The sequence below is a fragment of the Leptosomus discolor genome, chromosome 4 (assembly GCF_034619465.1).
Source record: "Leptosomus discolor isolate bLepDis1 chromosome 4, bLepDis1.hap2, whole genome shotgun sequence".
NCBI lineage: Eukaryota > Metazoa > Chordata > Aves > Leptosomiformes > Leptosomidae > Leptosomus > Leptosomus discolor.
Window position 1 is genome coordinate 82,198,234 of NC_141394.1, and position 21,766 is coordinate 82,219,999.

At 46.6% G+C, this 21,766-nt stretch overlaps 1 protein-coding gene across 5 annotated transcripts in view; it reads left to right on the plus strand.

Moving 5' to 3' along the window:
- EXOC6B (exocyst complex component 6B) overlaps window positions 1-21,766 on the plus strand; it is a 306,693-nt gene that overhangs the window by 108,613 nt on the left and 176,314 nt on the right. Inside the window, exon 7 of one of the 5 annotated variants that reach the window (XM_086463893.1) lies at window positions 15,005-15,076. The exons of the other annotated variants lie outside the window; for them this stretch is intronic. Coding sequence (XP_086320019.1) covers window positions 15,005-15,076 — 72 coding nt within the window. The remainder of the gene's footprint in view (window positions 1-15,004; window positions 15,077-21,766) is intronic. 5 annotated transcript variants of the gene reach the window in all.

The window sequence follows — 21,766 nt, forward strand, 5'->3', positions numbered from 1 at the left end:
CTTGCTCTTTACCCAGACAGCACGTAGGCAACTGTGTCCTCTCCTTCCCTTCCATGTGACAACTGCCAAGTAGCAGTAGACGAGCTTCCCACCGCGTAAGATGAAGTATCCTCTGAAACTTCGAGCATCCCTCCTTCACTAACACGAGCGAGAGGTACAGCAGGAGAGCTCCTTAACCAAAAGACCCCCGACCTAGGAGCACTCTTCCTAAAACCTTTTTCTCGTGGAGTGGTGGGAAGCTTGGGCAGATATGCTTTCTTCCTGAAGACTTCAAGGAGACCTTTGTACAGCCTGGGTTTATCTGCAAGCTGGTGAATTTTAACAGTGATGAATTTTAATCTGGGGAGACCTTAGAGCGGCTTCCAGTGCTGACAGGGGCTGCAGGAGAGGTGGGGAGGGACTCTGGATCAGGGGGTGGTGACAGGACGAGGGGTGACAGTTTCACACTGCAAGAGGGGAGATTGAGATGAGATCTTGGGAAGAAATTCTTCCCTGGGAGGGCGGTGAGGCCCTGGCCCAGGCTGCCCAGAGCAGCTGGGGCTGCCCCCTCCCTGGCAGGGCTCAAGGCCAGGCTGGATGGGGCTGGGAGCGACCTGCTCTGGTGGGAGGTGCCCCTGCCCAGGGCAGGCGGGTGGACTACGTGATCCTTAGGCTCCCTTCCACCCCAAACCATTCTGTGTTTCTATGAAACCTCCCAGTTACAGCCAGTCTGAGAAAGACTGGAGGTTGTTGGTAGGTTAAAGAGGTGGCTCGAGGCGCAGCGGGATGCAGCTGGAGTTGCGCTCTGCTGCGTCTCTCAGTTTGCAGCTCTGAGCCTGTCAATTTTTAACGTGGCTGCAGACAGACGTGGGCAAAGGGAAGTCAAGGAGCTCTGAGAGCCTGTTCACTGGTGTGTGCTGGGGAAGGCGCTGTGCTGCTCTGCAGCTTGGGCTTTCGGCACGGTTCTGGAGCCGTAGCTCGCTCTCATGTGAAGCAGCTTCTGGGAATGCAAAGATGTGAAAGCTGCCGTCCAACATCTACATCAGATGGCAATAAATTTTTATTCCTCCTCCTATTTCTCACTTCTGAAGTTGGGAACAAAAACAACTTCATATAAATTATGTTCCTAAAGGAGACTTCACTTCCTACTTTGCTATTTATAGATGACTCTTTTCTTCATGCATATGGATAGCAGCTTTATTTTCCCATCTTGAGTAGCTTCTGTTTGATCTCATGGGTGCTCCTTGTGCATCTTCAAGGAACGTGGCTGAATAATTTATCCGTTCAAGACTCTGAGCAGAAAGTTTAAAGTCCTTTCTGGCGTACCTTAGACTCAGGCATACACAGCGCTTCAGAAGTTCAGCCGTGGGTCTGCATGGAAGACTGGTGCTACCTGGTTTTGTTGATGTCTTCAAAGGGTGTTAGAAAACAGAAAGCTCATCATGGGAGGGTAAGAATAATCCCACGAACATTGCAGCTAACTGGGATTGTTCACTTTGGACCTCAAGGCATGCTGCTCTGTGCTGGATCGAGACCAGTTCAGAAATTCCTGGTGTTATCTGTGCGTTTCACCCTTGTATCCTTGGGTAAACCTCGAGATTTTGGCAGGCCTTGTTCTGCCAGCTAATCGAACAAAACCCAGCCAAATTTGGTTTGCGTCTTCACAGGCGTAGTGACGTAGGCTGAGTGACCTCACTGCCAAACGCCAGCTCGGAAGAGCAGCAGGCTCATTCAGGGCTTAGCTTGGTCCAGAAGAATATGCCATGGGGAGAGAACATCGTATTTGTTGGCTTTGAAGAGAAGCCTTCGTTTTGGGTGACTTGTCCTGCTTGTGACTAACATAATGGCGTTGTGGTATTTGTGTACAAGGAGCAGGCAGGCTGTCCAGAGGGAAACTCCTCTCCTGCCGTGAGTGAAGCTCCAGCCCTTATTTACCTGATATTTGCCCCTTTGCTGCTTCTGTCCCCGGGTGAATCCGTTGTGTTCTTGCCATAGGCCGAGTGTCTTTGCACCACGCTTGAGGTGAGATGAATTCAAAACTCGTGTTGTGGAAGAAATAACCTCCCCCCGGGGCCAGGGGAAGGAATTGGCCTGCTTGGCCACTTGATCTTTTTTGCTGACATCTAGAAGAAGTGTGAAACAGCTTGGATCCCGTCCTAGAGTGGAGCAACGTGTCCAGCCAAAGGGTTGAGCCTGCAATACCCCATTAGCGTGTTTGAGAAGGTTTGTGAAATGTTTCCGTACCCAACAGCTGTTATTATCACCTCTCAGGCATTAAAACTTCCTCACGCTTCTTGGTTTTACCCAGACTGAACTCTTGCAGGAGGGATTGGTTTGCTTCCCACGTCAGGGGAGGTCTCCTGATGATTGCCATGTCAATGCAGAGGTGGTTTTATAATTGGAAGCTTTTCTGGATTATTATTATTATTTTTTTAAAAAAGACAGATACTTCTGTCAGCAGTTGTAGCGTCCGCTTCCAGAGTGTATTTGGGAAATAGTCTTTCCTTTATTAAAATATCATGAGAACCTGGTGCTTGGGAGCACTGACAGGCTCAGAGCAACAAAGCTGCGTCCCTGGTGCCATCCAGCCCACCCCTGCGTGTTCATCTGTTCAGTGTCTGCACACAAATTGCTGTAAAATTGCCCCAAGTATGGTTGATACCTTTTTCAGTAGAAACCTTATCTATATCTTAATGCCTAGGGGAAAATGCTTGCTGTGGAGTATCTGGAGACTCCTGCACTGAAAGAAAAATGCTGTGTTGAACAGTGAAAAAGCTTGAAGTTTTGTTTCTTCAGATAAGGCCCCTGGTGGAGAAGGCTGTTCTTGTGTAGGTCGGAAAGGACCCTGAGAGGTTTGGTTTCTTTCATTGAGAGAATCCCCTAGTTGTGTGGTGCAGGAGGTTGTTACGGCTTTTGTGTGTCTAATACGAGCACCGTGCTTGGAAGAAGCAGATTTACTGTGATTCGGTCAAAGGGAGCTGTGTCGTTCTTTCCCCGTCGGTGATGTGTGGGTTTGATGTGGTCCTCAGGCTCCCGGCAGGATGAGGTGACGATGCTCCGGCTTGGTTAACGAAGGCCATGTCCTTGGAGATGGGAGCGGTGCTTTGCTGAGGAGCCCCTGCCCGTGGAGGTACGGGGACCTCTGGGGGGTTGAAGCGTGTCCCTTCTGAAGTGGTTCTCTGTGAGCTCATTTGCTTCTGTGGGTTTTTTTTCACTGTTCATCGTTCCTTCAAGATAGACTGCATCTCTGAACAGAGGAATAAAAAGTTGAATGGTTTGATCTCAAATTGAAACGTTTTGCAGAGCCTCATTAAACAAAGTCATGATTATTATGTAAAACCCAGTCCCAGGCCTTCAAACAACTTCTTAAATACCAGCTTTGCTTGAGAGCCGTGCCTAATCACCCCTTGAAAGAAGCAGGGAGCAACGGGTGTTGAAAGGCAACGGCTCGAGCTTGGCGAGGGAACCCGGCGACCACAAGTGTTGAAATTTGCACGGAACACGAGGAGGGCTTTGATCAAAACACAGCCCAAATTTCCCCAGCTTGGGACTCGACCAAGAGCGCTAAGCGAGCAACAGTGGAAGAAGGTTTTGGAGAGACTTCAGAGGTTGCAACGGCAGCGTTGCAGCCTGTAATCTCAATAGAAAACTGGCTCGATGTAATTAACAACATAGCAATGTAATCCGTGTCAGGACAATCCCTTCCCTCTCCTCCCGAGAACCTCTGGGCTCTTTGGGTCCTTTAGTTTCTTCCAAACTGGGTCATACATCGATCACAGAAGAAGAGGAGGTTGAGATGTGGCCAGGGGAATGTGGAAAAGGATTTTTGGCTTGAGCTTTCCGGATGGAAGATCTTGAAATACTCCTCATTTTCTCGATGGAGGATGATGTGGAAATAGAGCTGCAAAACTTAAAGGAAAATAAATGTCATTTTAAATGTCCTGCACTTTTTCAAGGCAGGCTTGGGACGCTGGTCAAAATTTTGTTACAATTTGGTGAGAGCTGAAAAAGCAAGTAATGAAGTCTTTTGTAGCTGCACCAATGGTTGATTTGGTTAATTGGTAGAAGTGGGTATGTAAATGTGACGATCCAGCCTTGGTTATGATTTGTCAGGCTCTTCAGTGAAGGTGGCCTGGCTTTTTGAGGTCATCTGCAGCGAGATCTCTGAACTGCCGGCGAGGCTTCCTGGACTCTCAGGCCCTTTGATCCGCTGTTACCTTCGCAGTTACTATTAATTCGTGTGATGTCAGTGGACTGTGAGTTTGGGATTAGCAGCAGATGAACATTAGAAAAATGAGGGGTGGCTGAAGAAATACCTATTTATTCCTGAGGCTGGGCCAGGGCACGTGAAGATGGGGAAGCAGCTGGGATTGGGCCACCCCATGGGGAGAGGGGAATGCTGTGTTGAAGCTGAAGGGAGGAGGAGAGACATCAGCCGAGCATCTTCTCGGCGTGATTGCAGCAGTTGGCTGCAAATGGGGACAGTCCTTCTGGATTGCCTGGAGCGGAGCTTTGGGTGACCTTTCTCCTGGTGGCTCCGTGCAGCTGGGTGGCTATGAAGTGCCTTTGCACCCTCAGCTGAGAGGTGTTCGTGTGCCAGCGAACTCTGCTGACATAGATGTAAGTGGAGGAGGTGTGTGGGGCCGTGACTCCAGCACCAAATGCTTTGCTTGAATAGGTGGTGGGGTGGTTCTCACCCCCCTCCCTCCACCCCATGTTTTAATTGTTTTGAGGGTGTAGAAAGTCATGCTTATAATTGGCCTTCAGATTTCTGAAACGGATGTTCAGGTTTTTGGACTTGAAAAATGTTAATGCTCGGTTCAGACAGACTGGGGTCTGGAGGTCCTGCTGTGCCCACTGATTCGAGGGAAGCATATACTGTGCAATCAGTAAATTATCCACGTGAGCTTTCTGTGCAGCTGCAGAGAGGAACATTTAATTAATACTGAAGCAATTATCCTGACAAGTAAGTGAAACTCAGAACAATAACATTTTCCCAGTAACTGTGTGGTAGCCAGATGGTAATGCAGACTGTTATTAAGGGCTTGGCTTGCCACTCTTGAGGTTACTGGCAGGTAATCAGTATATTTTTCCCATTTGGAGGTTTGGATTTCAGTGTTCTGGGAATTAGGCCCACAGGGATGTCCAGTAGATGTTTCAGTGTGAATGAAAGACTTTTTTTTTTTTTTAATTCTTCCTAGGAAATACTTCTTGCTGTTGCCAAATACCAGGATGCAAATAGAAATCTCCGTGCTATGGGGTCTGTTTGGCAACAGAGGGAAAGCTAAACCAGGCAGGACGCCTTCCAGAACTGAATGTAGACTCTCACGATTTGGTAAAACATGCTGTGTTGGTAACCTCATTGCTGTCTTCTAGTATTGCTGCTGCTGTGGGTCACCTCCCGCCGTGCACAAGCCTGCCGGGCTGATTGTCGCTGACAGCGGTGATCTACGCTGGGTTCGGTAGGTGGGTCTGGTGTGCCGAGGCTCTGTGCTGTCCAAACGCAGAAGTAGGGTTGCAAACGGTGAAGGAGGGCTGGTCCTGCCAACCTCCCTCAGCCTACGCTGCAGCTCACATATTATGTCTTAATCCGTGGAAGCAGAAACTGCATGTGGAGCAAATCTGCAGGGACTGGTGTAGATGGGAAGGCTGAAGGAAGCGACTCCAGCAGCGACCAGAGGTAGTGTGGGGGTGGTGGATGTGAGTGGAAAGAGTGAGAATTAATCAGCCGTCCGTACCAGCAAGAGCTGGCCGCAAAACCCGATGTGTGGAGACGCGGCGAAAGAACCGAATCTGGTCCCTGGCGCGGCCAGGAAGGTCCAACAACCACGGCCCAAACTTCAGTGCCTTTTTATGGGAGAAGGACAGGAGAGGGGCTGTGGGGCAAAGGCTGTGCTCCCTGTGCTGCTGCTCGTGTGGGACCTTTGTTCAAAGCTTGGTGTAACCAAAATGCTCTTCCTCCCTGTCAACCTTTCTGGCTGTTGGTTGCGCTGTGTAGCGGAAAAAAGAAATTCGGACTGGCCCCTGGTGCGTAGAGCACGTGCGTCCGTAGGGAATGTGGTTTCTCCTCCAAAGAACGTGCTGCGTAGGGGGACGAGGAGCAGGAGGGGGCTGCCATGTCCTCAGACCGGTGACGACCGCCAGCGTCCTGTGGCGGCTTAGTGGTGGCACCAGTCCATCAGTGTGTCCTGCCAGTGCTCGGTCCCCTTTCAGCAATCTTCCTTTCCTGACTTTCCTGCTTGATGATGGGACTCCACGAGGAAAAGGTGCTGCTTTTTCTTTCCTGTCCGCTGTGTTACATCTCCATCCATCACCCGAGTTAGCGCTGCAGCCCTGGGGTCTGTGTGTCACCCGGCTGCCTGCGGAACCCTTCAACAACCAGCACGTGGCAGGAGTTGGAGACGCCGTCAACGTGCAGCTCCACATGGACTTCTTGAGGGACGGATTCCCGATGGAGATCGGCGTGCCTGTGTCTGTCCTGGATGGTGGATCTAGTTTAAATAAAAGCAGTGGAAAATACTTAATGTTTGGTTTAGCTTGTGAAAGTAAAGTATGTGGTGGGTGTGTTTTTTTTTTTTTTCCCCCCTTTGCCTTTTGCTCCTTTCCTCCTCCTTTCCCCCTTCCCTGAAGTCAGATTTTAATGCAGAGCTTCAACCAGAGTCCAAATGGAGATATTAAGGAGGTGCCCTTTAATATTTTGAAGTATTTTTTCATTTGTTAGAACAACCCCAAAGTTTTAGAAAGGGATGTGCGTGCGGAGACTTCAAAGAATCTAGTTTTTACCGTGCACAAGTCAGTGCTGACTGTAGGGTGGAAATGCTTGACTGGAGCCCTGCAAAGCCTGCTGGTGGGAGCAGCCCTTCTAAAGCAGCCTCTTGAGGGCCGGGAAAGAGCTTCTGTTGGGAGGATTCAACCTCTGGCACGTGTGTCTTGGCCAGACTTTGAGATTGGGATCCTGTTTGCTGTGTGCGTGGATTAAATCACAGTCGCTGCTTGGGAAAAGTTTGTTAATCCATGAAAAGCTGCATTGGAATAAAATGCCCGAGTTATTTCTCTCGCTGACCTGTGGCTGCCTTAAAGGGATGTGTGTTTCTGAGTGTAGGCAGCGTTGGCAAGTGTTTACAAGGAAGCACTGAGCCTTGTTTTTACCAGCAAACCTCAGTAACTGCTTTGTCCACATCTGATGCACGCTCCGTTTTCCCAGTGATACGACTGGGCAGAGAAAGAGGTTTGGATTCGTAGCCGAGTCTTAAAGCAACTCTGTCTGGTCTACAGCTTTGAGGCGAATCAAGATTATAAAAAATTAAAAGCGATGCCGTCTCTAGGGATGTGTATGTGTCTCTGGGGAGTCAATGCTATGTGAGTTTTTAGTAAGACCTTAAAGTGTGAACTGATAGCTTGGGAGTCCTCTGCTGAGGTTGTACAGGGTTTTTTAGTGGCTTGGTATCTTCAGAAGACCTCTTGTGGTCTATCAGACAGCGCTGAGTGCTCAGAAACAATTCTTTCGTGCTGCAAGCGCTCTGGACATCTTCCTTTCTCAGACTCCTGTTGTTTTCAATCGTTAACTCTAATTTTTAGCACGTGAGACCCTGTTAATCCTCAGCAGGATAAGGTAGTGTGTGAGGCCACCTTCTAGACAAATTCCCTACCTGTAGAAGTGACTCTCTGACACGTTTCAGTAGGTGAGTTAAGGGATCTGAAATGACACCGTGGCTTTCTTTGTTACGGCTGTGAGCAGGTTGGTCACAATGCCAGATCCTGTCTTGATTATTATCAAACGTTTTTCTCCCCTTGTGTTCCACGTACGTGCTCTACGATGGCTGGACAACTACTGAATGAGCCCTGTTCTAGTATCTGACGACTGTAATCTCTGTGGAAGTCTTAGGAAGTTCAGGAACTAGATGATAGAAAATCAGGTGAAATCACCACGAGTTATTTTTTTGGTTGAGTTGCAAAAAGGGCCTCTGGCAGAGCAGCCTCTGGCGTAGCTTGTGAAAGAAGTGGAGGCAGCTCCATCACCTACGGGTCAGTTATTTTGTTCTGCATTTGATGTATGTTCTGTGGTTAGGTGTTTTTGTCTTCCTTCCCTCTCCCGCCCTTTAATTTGGGCTTTAAACCAAAAATCCCAATGGCTGTGGTTGTAGGGTTTGGGGAATTAAGTAAAAGAAAACTAGATGTGCAACGTAAAGGACCTTTCTGTGTTGCCTGCAAGAGCTGGGCTGAGTGGTTGCAACTCATCCATCTCTTCTTGGTTGATTCTCTTCAGAGAAAACCTGTGTCTCAAACTTCCCCGGACAAAAATGAGTGAAATGTGTGAGGGTAGCCTCTTGACTTCCATGTGTTGGCTTCATCAACGCCATTTGCCATTTGTATATGTTTAAAAAGATGTGAAACACCACCATGATGACCTAAAATGAATACAGGGTTTGGAAGAAAAGAAGAATGTTTGCTGTCTGAGGTGTTAATATTGGGTGTTTATTATCTGCATGGGTTTTGTTAGGATCAAGTACCCTTAATGCTATGGATACTGCTGTGGGCACGATGTTTGTGTGACGGACAGAAGATGACTTTGTCACTCCATTTACCTCTTGCCACAACTAGTGCACTGCCACTGATGCTTGGCTTGGTTACATGTGAATTAATACAGCAGTGAGCGACCTCTGTGCTGTGCAGATGTCAGATTCAGATGACACTTACCTGCTGCTGCTACCACTGGCGAGGAAAAAGGAACAACAACCTGTCTCCAAGGTGAGCTTCCATTGTGGAAGGACCGTAAGGTCCATAAAGGACCCGGGAACAAAGGCATTCAAGAGCTGAAGGCAGCAATGCTTGAAGGAGAAGTCATGTGTCACGTAGAAATCAGCGTCAGGTGGGAACGAGCAGCCTCTGTGCTGGATGCCGTCTTCTGTGGAGCAGCTTGGAGCCGGCTCCTTCAGCATCCCGCGTCACTGCGCCTTGGATGCGAGTTTCACGTTGGCGAAGCCAGAGCTGGCCCAGGGGGAGGCGCAGAGCGGCACCAAACAGCGCTTGGGGGGGGCCCTAAGGAATGTAATTAGGAATGGCTATTTCAAACCGAACCACAAAAACACGCGGAGAGGTGCTAGGGTTGTGATTCTCCCAACATTTGAAGGTAAAAATAGCTGTATCGAAGTGATGTGGTGGTTGATCCACGGTTTCCGTGCAGTTGGCTGCATCAGGCGATGGATCAGAAGAGAAACTTTCAGGGGAAGTCCTTTGTTTTGACTTGTTCTGGGGTTTTTAGCTCTACTTTTGACTTCCACACGTTTTTCCATTTTTCTTTGACCAAAACCATTTCCTAAAAGGCTGCCCTGACTTTGATAACTTGCTGTACACAACTGGCATTGTTTCACTATAGGCACTTGCAATTTGATGTCCCTGTATCTAACCATGACCCTGTGTGCTGTGTTCCCTCAGCTTCACCATTAGTTTTGAGGAAATGGGTAGGAGATTTGAGACCATATTAACCAGCACTGACATAATACTCTTCTCTGTATTTGGCGGGAGGCACCAACGTGTTTTAGGTGACCCAGAAATCTAAGAACTTGTCTTTTGGCCACTAAAGACCTCTTGAGGCTTATTAGTTTCATTTGTGTCTTCCTAAATCCCTACCCTCTGAATATTTGCTTTCTGGCTGGCAGAATTTGTGGTGGGGTGAGGGTGGGACGTGAGTGGGGACAAGAAACAGCCCAGGGAAATGCAAAACTTCAGGACTGTAGAAGGTGAAGGGTGCTCACGTCAGGTTCAGGGTTTTTTTTCTACATCTGGTATAAAAGGTGGCAGTAATGTCATGTGTAGAAATAACGTCTTAGGTTGCCAGACGTACAGAGGTGCCCCTCTGAGGTCCCGAAAATCAGCAAAAATGAAAACTCGTATGTTTGTTCTTGAATAGGCTTCCAGGTCCTGAAGACCTGCAGTGGCTCAGATGTCCCCGGTGTGAGGTTGAACCCTTTTTGCTGTGGGTTGTAGGGAAGGACCTGCTTTGTTTCTGCGTGATCGCTTCGTCTTCAGCCCTTGGACCTTCGTGCAGGTTTCCAGGGTCAGGTTTTGTACTTCAGTGGGTTTCTTGTGAAGATTAAAGACCGCCTTGCAGAGAGGTAAGCTCGCTCCAGAGAGTCCCGTGCTTAACAGACGCTGTTTAATGCCGTTGCTCAAGGTTTTATTTATTGGCTGTGAGGTTGAAGCTACTGATGTTGGTGTAGCCCGGTGAGTGGGGAATGAGGATAATTACCAGGAAACTATTATGTGGCCTTCAGCAAAACGGCTCTCCCTTCTTGGCTGGTTGTGCTGCAAATCGCGGAAGGAGACCTCATTCCTCACCGTGGCTGAAAGAGAGAAGTTGCAGAGTAAGCGTTTTCCTGCACGGAGGGCTGCGCGCCGGTGGGGTTGGTGTGCGGTAGCTGCCTTAACCGGACAGGCCTCAGAGGCCCACCTGGACCTCTAGTCTGTTGGTTTTTGGGGTCTTTTTTTCCTAGTAAACCGTGATAAATAACGATGTGCTTCGTTCGGCACGCGGCACGGCCTAGTGCTTCCGTAAGACAGCTGCAGGATACCTGACCAAAACGGCGACGTTGGACTGCGTGGGGCTTTTGTGACTTCAGAAACGTGGCATTTCCACACTCTGGTGTCCCTGCAGTGTCTCTCAGCTTGCCAGCTTTGCGTGGTTTGCACGCTTCGTCCTGCCTCGCCCGTCTGCTCTGGTGCCTCCAGCGGCTTTTCGGGTGCGAGGAGGCCTTCGCCTCCTCTCGCCGCCTTCTTGGCGGCGGCGATGTTTTCTCTGTCAGGCTTGGGAAATACGCTTGGGTTATCCTCTGGGTGGTGGGGAGGCCTGGAGGTGGTGGACTGGGGTCCTGTCTATCTGGGAACCCCGCCAGCAAGCAGAGGAGATGTGGCAGTTTTTTGCAAAGCACTGACTAAGGTATTGCAATAAGTCACTGATACTTGACAGATCTGGTATCTTGGAAGAGCACCAAGAATTAAAAAAACCCCTGATCTGACTATAGGGTCTATTTCAGATGAATAACTGAGTTCTTTTAAGGGGTAAAGCTCTTGATTTATTAATTGCACGTCACTAATATCTGCAATTGCAAATCAGAAATCTAGTCTGGAAGGTGCTTCTTGTGTCTTATGATTGTTTTTTAATTGGAATTTTGTAGGCTTTTTTTTTATGTATGCTGTTAGCATTTGGTCATCTTTTCTCTCTCTTCCATTTCACTGTGTTCAGGGGGATTTTTCTGTTTGATTTGCTGCTAGGAAGGTTTCCCAAGATGCAGTCCGAGTACAACATTCAGCACTTCAGCTCTCTCTTAAGGCACCCTTAAAAAACCCCAACCCAAAACCCAACAATGCCAACACTGAGAAAAGCTTCATCTGAAATATGTTCCTGCACTGTTGTGAACAGAAATGATGGTTTACTTGATTTCTGGACATCTGTATTGCTCTCACAACTGATATTAGATTGAGTTAGGAATTCTTGATTTTGTCGAACAAGTTTTCTTCTTCCACTTCTTTTTTTTTTTTTATTTTAGGTGATAACCTTTAAGTTTGCTGCCACTTATTACCAAAAATAGTGGTAGAAAAATAATCCCCTTGCCATCTTAGAAGGAGGAGTAATGTAAGAGAATGTAGAAGTAAAATTGAATAAAAACTTTGAAGGCTATCCAGGACACAAAGTAGGGTTAGTTTCTTTGAAGATGTGGAAAATTACGTTTCAGTTGGAAACCTCAGTGAAAACCAATTGGAAAGTATTGTTTATCAGAAGTGCTGACCAAAATGTGAACTTCAGGTCGCGTCGCTGAATGCTGGGTGGTAGCTCCCGAAAATCAGGCAGCAGGTTAGGAGGAGAATTAAGTCGGAGGCATCACTTTAGCCTAGTTTTGGTGGGGGCTTTGTTTGTATCATGCAGATATGTGGGAATGTGCAAGTCACGTTGATCTGGAATCTTTAGAGGCTGAATAAGATATTCACACGTGTTTCCTTCTGTTGGGTTTAGGCTCGGTGTTGTTTGCTAGTGCTTCATCTTCCGTATGATGGTAGAGGATCGCTTGGTTCACATTCAGCTCGTTTTTCCCCTTATGAAATGGTTTGTTGTGATGGCTGATCTCCTGCTCATTTCGTTGTAACGAAGAAAGAACCAGACAAATCTACCTCCTGGGGAGCAGTAGTCTTTCTGTTATCACATGAGATGGATATTAAGCCCTTCTGGTCCCGTGTGGCTCTTAAATGTCTTGGTTCTGATTGCTCTTCGTCAATGAATCTGTTTTCAGCCAGGCATGGTTATCCCAGCGGCTTTGAAGAACGTGGCAGACAAGTTGGTATGCGCTGCTAAAGGACACGGTGGGCTGGTTTCACAGGTATGGTAAGGAAGGGGTGGAAGTTAGAGGTACTAACAGAAATGATACTGCGGGTCCTTTGGAGACGCCTCTGGGTACACAGGGTGTCTGGGTAGGAGGGAGTAAAGAAAAATCGTTGATGTGAAACCAGTTCCAGTGGAGCTTAGGGTGTCCTAAAGGAATGAGCTTTCTTATGGCCAAAATCCATGTGGGAACAGAGGGACCTATTTTTTTTTTCTCTGACAAACTGAAGTAGAGGAGAACACCTCTGCCTGGAGCGTTATCTTCCAAATAAAATTTTTCATTCCTCTTTTGACGTGTCCTCTCCAGTTGCTGCACCCTGCAGGATGTAGAATAGTCCATTTCAGGCAAAAATTGCCAGCAAGCCATGTCGTGAGCCTTACTGAACGTCTTCATGGCAAGTGTTAATTTTATTTCGCCTGCAAAGCATCGCTTCATGCAGCGCAGTGTTTGCCTTTGTTGAAAATCGGGGGTTTATACAGAGGTTGTCCTAATGGTGCTGGAGTTATTCACGGTCTTGTTGTACAGAGGTGCGACGATTTGAGTCTTCATCAAGGTTAGGAAACAGGATTTACAATACAAGCCTCAAGGAACTTAGTATCTTTGATTTATCAAAGGGGAGGATCACGACCTCTACTTGTCTGGATGTCTGGCAGAAAATGCTGATAGTAGCTACTGTTTTAATATCAGCAGCCAAAGGTTTGATAAGACGCAGTGGTGAAGGTCAAAGCTGGGTAAAGGCACAGGAGTGGAGGTAATGAGCTACTGGAACAATCCATCAAGATTTGTGGTGGACATTGCATCATCCCTGGAAAACTTCTAAAATCGGAATGACTTGTTTTTTCTAGAAGCTTTGTGTTCCAGTTCAACCACAACTACTGACCTTGAAGTAGGTATTAATTAGTGGACGTCTCCTCGTCTGCGTTGTTCAGGATGTCAGGCTACCTGACTACCGTGATGTCTTAAACCTTTATGCCTATAGGAATAATGGATTCATACTTCATGTTTTTCTTCTTGTGGCGAGCACCAAATTAAAAAAAAAGAGGAGAGTTTAAAGAAAAAATAAGCTGAGCGCAGCTCCGGCAGCCAAGGATTTTGGTGTTCTGATTTTGCCTCTGATAGCGCTCGTTGTGTGGCCTCAGGCAAGTTATTAATCCACGTGTGCCTCAGTTTGCCAATTTGTCTGATCCGGATAACTTCACTCGCCTAATAGGATGACGTGTTTTTAACATGCTGTTAATGTAAATATGGAATAATTACGAGCTTTTCATGGCTATTTTGTTTATGACAGAGGAGAATATATGTAGTTAGAGTAGATGCCCATTTTCCAGACCTACTTCATTTAACTCCTGGGAGATGTTTTGACTCTTCAAAAGAGGATTTTTTTTGACTTGGGGCCACCACTGTGGTACTCTGTCCCGCCAAGTTCAATGTTCTTCTGGATAGAATAAAATGTGTTTATGGATTTTGATGGAACTTGAAAATTCTTGGATTGTTAAACTTGCTGTGTTACGGGAAAATGAATCAAGTTCTGACTCACGGAGGAGGACTGACCTTGGGGGAGAGGGCAGCATTGTGCACGCCACAGTTTGGCTTACTAGGAAAGTATTTCTTTGGTTGTCTCTGGTATTTATTCTTGTTGAATTATTACCGTTGCCTGGTATCAAATGGTACCGTTAAGGATCAGGCATGATCTTTGTGCCCCTCTGAATTTTCAGTCTTTGTTACTATATGTGTTTATATACATGTCCATTTTTTCCCCCAAACCAACCATTTCCAGGTTTAAGGGTTGTCTGCTTGTTCTCAGTCCAGACCAAGGTGTTTGGGCAGCTTAAAGGACAACAGTCTTTCTGTAGGAAAAGTCCATTTTAAGCAAGAAGATTGCTGTTTACATTTAAATGCTCACAAAACCGGAAAGGTCAACGGACCAAACCCAGACGGTGCACGGTGGGTGTCGGTCCTCTCCAGATGTATTTACTAAAAGTGGCGAAACCACTCAAGGTACGAACGATGCTGTTGATTTTCTCATCCCATGGGCTTTGAAAAATCTGGCGTTTCTGCAATGCTAGTTGAACGTTTTAAAGTGTTACTTAACACAGCCCATAAGAGAAATCCCTTCCATGCTCCTTCTCCCTTTGGTTCATGTGCTGTGTTTATCCCGTTCTGGTGCCCCGTGCCGTGTGTGATTTGTGGAGAGGTGCTAATGGATCTCCACGGTCCTTGTAAAGCTGGGCAACCCAGTTTGTCCCTCCCTCCTAACCCTTCTGCTGTCATAGCTCTGCACCAGCCCACTTCTCTGGTTGCTTGGGTTGTGCTCTGCTCTCTCGTGACTGCAGCTCCTTCAGCTTTCACCGCTCTCTTGGGTCCCAGGCAGATGTTTCACCTTTCTATCCCCTCCTGACCTTACAGTCTTTGCTGAGTGTGTCCCCTGGCCAGTCCTTCCAGGTATATGAGTTGTGGATTTCGTTTCCCTTAAAATTCCCTTGAAGTTTGTTGTCTTCGGTTGTGCAAATACCTTAATTAAGTGTCGCTGGTGGGTTTCTGTGCTGTTTCCTTCCACTCTTCATGGTTTTTTGCTGCCTGTCTGCTCTCTGTCTTCTCTGCTCTGTTGTTGTTTCCTCTTTTTTAATGTTTGTTCCCTTCATTTCCTAAAGGGTTGCAGATACAATCAGTGGAAAATAATTGCCAGGATATTCTTCAGTCTTCTGCTCTCTCCAAATATTAAGGTACTTCGCACTTGATGTGTCTAGTCACCTAATCACTCTGATAATAACATGGGCCTAATTCCTAGTCTGCCTTTGGCTTTCTTTGAAATACTTGGATTGACTTGGTGGTACTAAACTGCAAACCCAAGTTCCCTGGCTGAGTACTTACAGTTCACTAACCTTTGCTGTGGTGGAAGAAATCAGTCAAGTTCTGCTTCCCAATGGAAAAACTCCCGATTTTCCAGTCTGGTCATCTGCTGGGGTATGAAACCAGAGCAGTTTTTCACCATCCTTCTTGAATTTGGACACCAGAACTAAATCTAATATATTAGGAGAAGTCATGACAATATTTCCATGCCTGTACATCTAACTGGTACTCTCTGCTGAACTACAAAGGGCTCGCTCTCCCGCCTGCCGTTTCGTTGCGTAGCAGCGCAAGAGGACGAGTGTTTTGCCTGTCAGTGATCTCATGACCTCCCTTAGCACTGCACCGTAAGATCCTATTGAACATTTTTTTTTAGTTCTGCATTTCCACAGGAAAAAAAAAAAAATCCCTTCCTGTTGCTAGAAGAACAACCCATTGGACTGTTTTACCCTTAATGTGCTGTGGTTCTGTGAAAAAAAGAAATCGCCGATAAACTGAACTCAACCAGCCATTGATTTCTTCGTGTATCCTCTTGGCCTATCCGCTATCTGTGCATCCTAACACCAGATTTTTGTTTGTTAGCTTGAGCTTTTCTCTTTATTCCATTTGTCATGTTCCCTTTTTCTCTTTTTTTTTATTTTTTTTTAAATTTTTTTACAGCCTCCTTAACTTCCGTCTGAGCCAGGTTGCCTTTTAACTAGCGTGGCCGCCTTTTTCAGTTGTGGGATTGTGGCTTTTGGAGCATCTAGTTAAAATGTTCTTAAACAATTTTCAATTAGTCTTCATATTTTTCTGATTACGTTCTTTTTCCCAACTGATTTGGCTCATAATTGTTTTCAGCTTGATGAAACTGGCCCTTTTTAAGTGTGCGTATATATGTGTGTGTGCATACATACGTGTGTCTGTGTGCTGTTGGTAATGCTGGTTTATTCCTAATTTACATGATTTTTGCATGCAGATAAGTGTGATCAAGTCATGGTGACTTGCATTTTAGCTATCAAAAAATAGGATAAAACGTGGCTGCTGGTTAAAAACTCTTTTTCCAAATGAGCACTAGCACAGGGGACACTGATTTAGGGTTTCTTGGCATTTAGAAGATGGTGCTTCTGTAGTGAAGGGGCATCATCTCCAGCCCTTTGATGTCTGAACAGCCTCAGCTCCTGCTGGACTTACTGTGTGGGGTGTTTTATCCCAAAGGGTAGTGCTGCGTTAGCTTGGGAGCGATTTCAGAAGATAAATGCTGCCTTCATGCTGGCTTTGGAAGCGCTATGGTCCACCTCAGAGCGGCGTGCGTGCGTTTCCAGGTGAGACAGAAGAACATGGTGTTGCCTCGTGTGTGTGCTCTGCAAAGCTGGTGGAGGAGTTGCTGCCTGTACGGGGAAAGTGGAAATTTCGTATGAATGAACTGGGAAAGCGGAGGAAAGCCCAAGTTACTCTGAAAGCTCGAGGCAACGTAGCTGCAGGCTGGTCCAAGTCCCGTTGGGGTCACTTGAAGATCTTTCCTGTAACCTTCACAGCAACGTGAAACCCAACATTTGTGGATAGCGTTTGTGGTCGAGTGAGCAGGAGAGGGCTGCGATGGTGGAGGTGAGGCAGGGAAACCATACCGGAGAACCACCATGCAACAGCCACCCGTGGGAGAAGGACCTGAACCTCTCTTCCACCAGCACAGCCCCGGTGAGATGTCCTGCACCGGGCCAGTATCTCTTCAGAGGTGCACACTACAGATAACTCTCTGGCTGGATGAAGCCTGCAGCGTTGGGGATGCATTTGGAAGCTTTGATGGGAGGCACCGTCCCAGATTACCCCCCAGCTGACCTTCTCCTCGAGCTGGATGGAAATGATCAGCACCGCAAATGTAAATGATCAGCAGTTGGGCTCCATCTGCAGCTGGTTAATTACCCGTTCACACAATATGTTGTTGGGGGTCATCTGGTTCCAGTTTCACCATAAACAGAAGTAAATGTTGAGAACATACTTTTCTACATCCAGTTTCACTTGTTGTGGATACTTGAAATAGTTTGCAACCCACATCTTTTGGGTTTCGAGGAGGGCTTTTGGCCAGGGAGCCCTGCGACCATTTGAGTCTTGGGTTGGTTTTTTTTTTTTTCTTTAAAAAGTGCCCTGGAGGTTGCGTTGTAGGGACTTCCCTTATGCAAAACATAAAAGTGCTGTTTTTTAAAATTATAACCATATTTTTCATTAAAATCAGTTGGAGTCCCAATAAACAATCAACTCTGAAAATTTTCCAAATGGTTGCTGCAGTGCTGTTTCTATTTTTAATTACTTTTTAAAAAAGTGTTTTTCTTAAAAACACAGCTTGGCTTATAACTTAAAGAAGCGATCTAGTAAATCAAAAAAAATGCCCATGTATATAGCTCTTTATTGCAATGTAATTAAAACCTACTGTACATTTGAATGTAAGAATACTGAGGCAGTGACCGATGGTTTCTGCCATTTGCCTTATCGTGGGAACTTCTTTTTTGTTACCAAAAAAGAGTCTCTCAGACTCTTCTAGCATGGTTATACATTTGTTTTATATAAATTGAGAACTGTGTGCATAGAGAGAGATATGTTGAAGACTCTGCAAAGTAGCTGTGAGGCACAGAAATGCCTGGTTCCGAGGCACCAAGGCACGATTTCCACCCCGCGTCAGTCTTTGGTATTATCGTTTTTAGGCCTTATTCAGAGTTTTATTGTTTTCTCTTTTTACCTGGTAGAAGATTTATTTGCTGTCATAAAAAAAAATGAACAAACCACAACTAAAGAACAACAAACCTGAGTTTTGCATCAGAAGTTGTCATATCTGCTCTACACCACACAAGCAAAGATGTCATTGTAAAATATGTACAGTTAAAATTTTTTATTGCAAGCTGCAGGTTGGAAGAGTATTGTAAGATACTCCTGTACTGCTTCTGTAGAATGCCAAGTGTCCAATGAAGATATTAATTTCTAGAAAGAATGAGGCACTGGGAGAAAGCCGTGGTGATGGGGAACCTCTCCCTGCTTGCAAACAAAAACGGGGTGAGAGGAGGAAATTTGAAGTTTACTCATCTTTGTTCTGCTTTAACCTTCTCTACCAGTCACTGCTGCGTCTGCTCAGCTCAGGGTCTGAGCCAGGAAACCTCTTTCAGCTGCTCTAACGGCTGGGGCAGGCAGGTTGGTCAGTTAGATGTCCAGCTTTTGCCAGATGTATGGAATGTAGAGGTTGAATAGGAGGACTTGCTTGATGAGGGTCTGTCAAAGGTAGCAGCTGAGCTTGTGGATTGGTTAATTTTTCTTATCTATGAACACCAAAAACCTCCTCAAAGCCACTGGCTGATGGCATGTGACAGAAGCACGACTGCCTGGTTCACGTGGTTCAAATCATCCTGTGCCACCAAGCAAGCAGTTGCCGTGCTTCTGGGTCTTTGGCTCGGGAAAGTGGAGTGCGCTCAAGCCCAAGGAATTCATGGAGCTGGTGCCCAGCGTTGGAGTTTCATTGACATCTTCATCATAGAAAATGGCTCTCTTGCTTCTTGCCTCCGAAGGCGAGGGAAGAAGGGAAAGTGAATTGCTCAGGTAGTTTCCGTGTTGCTCAAGGCCTGTTACACTTCTAGTGAATGATCCAAGGCACGAGTGCTGATGCATAAATCCACATAATGATTTTGCTTTTCATCAGTTCCAGGGTCATTTTGGTTGCGGGACTTGTTTGAAAGTGATATGAAATGTCTGGTTTTCATGGGCCTATTGGACGTTCAGCTGTAGGTGCAAGAGGTGCAATATGCAGATAAGGATGTGAAATTTCTACTTGGTGTTAACGTGTTTTCACGTTTCTTGAGGGACGTGAACAGCAAAGCAAGGTTCTTGGTCTGAGTCCTGAGCTGCAGACAACATATTTCAACTTGCGTTTAGTCGCTCTGCTCAAGAGGGATGGCTTTAGTCTGCTTACTACGTGTCTGTAATTACCAACAAATACTTACTGCCCTGTGAGTGGGCGATGGTCCAGTGTAATCAATGTTGGTTTTCTGCTGAGGCCCAAACACCCTTTGCGATGGGCGATTTGTTGGGCTGCTTCAAATACTCTGCATTATTTCCCGTACCTCCTAACACCCTGTCTTGTTGGTGGCTGGTAGGAATTTCTGTGGTCTTCCTGGAATCTTCCTCCCTCCTGAGCTCAGCAGAGGACCTTCGGTGTTGAAGTGCCACCTGTACCCGTTGCTTTAGCCAGGCTAAGCTGCCTCTGGCTATAAATGCGTGGAAGGAATTTTGCCCTTGTCCTCTCTGTGAAAAAGACAATTGCTTTTCTTGGGTGATCCTGCTAAGCGGCGTTATCTTCCAGTCCTAGGCACTGAGGGTTTTCACTAGACCTCCCACAAGGATGGCTGTTGTGTCGGAGCCACTGAAACGCCTTTCTTGGTGGGTCCATTCAGAAGATGAATGGTTTTCTGAAGTTTTGCGTGAGCAATAGTTCGGTGACTTCTTAGACTCTGAACTGCCTTAACTTCTTTCCCTTTCATTTTATTGTTTTTCCTCTAAAGCCTTTACAGTGGGTAATCTTGACGAAATTAGGCATGAAATCTCTGCCGAGAGCCCTACAGAAGAGCGGAGATCCATTTTGCTAAAAGGACTTGGAAGGAACCTGAGCTGGCTTTTATGTTGAGATTGGTATCTCTTTCAACACATTTTCATTACTTGTTGCTGAGCTCTTAATCATGTTTTACTGAGGAGGCCAAACAATTCTGTAACAACGTCGTGATGCTCCGTATCCGTTTCACATTTTTGCTGTTGACTTCTGTAGAGGATAAGCATCCATCAAGAGAACTAGAATTTGTCATTGTTTCATGAAAAAGGGCAGTAGCATTGTTAAAGCCCGATGGGAACCCTTTGGTACTAAGAGCCTCCAGGGATAAATGCAAATTTATACTGGCTTTTTAAGACAGACATAGCCCAGAAGTCCCTTTTAAATCAGAAGCTCGAAAGATTGTTTTATCTTTGGTAACTCTTTCCAGAAGACCTACAAAGCTAGTTCATGAGCCACAGCTTGTCTATATCTGTGGCTAGCGTCTATAGTTGCTTCTTTTCTGTGGCTTCATGAGGGAACTGGAGAGTTGATCTTAAGACGTATGTACTAGGACTCTTCAGTTGGTAGGATTGATCGGTTTGAATGGCAGTTGCCACCTTGAGGGAGAGATGAAAAAAGTTTTATATTGCTATTGAGAAAGCATATTGGTCCCAGATATGGTGACTTCAGGATTGTGGGAAGACAGGCTTTCTTTATGTCAGAAGCAAATTGTGGGGGATTGCTTCATCGATCATCCCATGAAGGGCTGGCTTGGGGCATGGGAACGGTTTTAGTCATGGACCAGATAAAACGGGCCCCCTTTGTTCCCTCTCCTGCTTCAAGATCTGTTCTTAATCCAGACCCACTTGTTTACCAAAGTCCACCATGGCTTGTGTTCAACAGAGGGTGCTGCCCTGTAGAGTCCTAATATCCCATCCGACTTGTATCCCTGTTTGCCCGCAGTCAGGCAAATAGCAGTACTGAAATTTCCCTGTAAAGAGCATCAGGCCACGTTGACCATTGTATCCTCATAAATAAGTACTCTTCCCAAATATTCACAAAGCCATCTTCTCCGGAGCATGATATTCCTGTATCTACTCGGACATTAAGTTGACCATCTTCGTGTTGGGACTTCTGAAGTCCCGGGATAAATGGATGGTGGTTGGCCATTCCTCCTGAAGGAGACTCCTGTTGCGTAGGGGGTGAGGCCTCATCGCTCCTTTTCTTTTGGCAGCCACGCGCCTGTTGAGCCGCTTCTTTACTCAGCATCATTTCGGCCTTTTCCATTTTTCTTTCAGCTTTCAGTACAAAATTCCCCTGCCACGTTCACAGACCTTACATCACGGACCTCAGCTCCGCTTGTCCGTCCCTCCCCATGAAGATCCGTGTCTTTTCTGTCCTTGTAGCAAGCCGTGCTTACGTCGGTGGACTGTTTGTCTTCCTGAAGGACAGCTACCATTCCTGGCTTTCTCTGCCACCTTCTAGACCCAGCCTGTTGATGTGTGATGTGTGGGTTCACTCAGCACCGCTTAAAATTTCCGTTGGTCCGCAGCATCTCTCTCTCGCAGTAGCGCCGTTCTCTGTCTTAGACCAGGCAGTAGCCCTGGTCAGCGAAACGTGCTTTAAATTGGGCTGTTGCCGTTACCCTTGAGGGGAGTTTATTGATAACTTCCCACAGTAGCACCTCATAAGCGCGAGGGCTCTCGTTTTCCCTTCTGTTTCACATTTAGCATGCTGGAAGAGAAATTTCCTCCCCCAATTAGGAGAGCAGCCAACTTCCTTTTCGCACGTTGTGTTGCAGCATCTCTCAAGGTTATTTTTAAAACCCCGTGTTACTCCGGCTCTCAGCTCACAGGAGGTGATTGCCGACTCCAGGCTGGGCAGCGTGGGAGCTGCGACCGGGGGGCAGAAGTCCTGCCTGGTGTCTGGCAAGTCCCAATGGCTGCTTGGAAGAAGGCTTAGCATCAGCCTTCCATGTCGCTTGGGACTGATGAGGGGACAGTGTCCTTCTACAGTCCCTTTT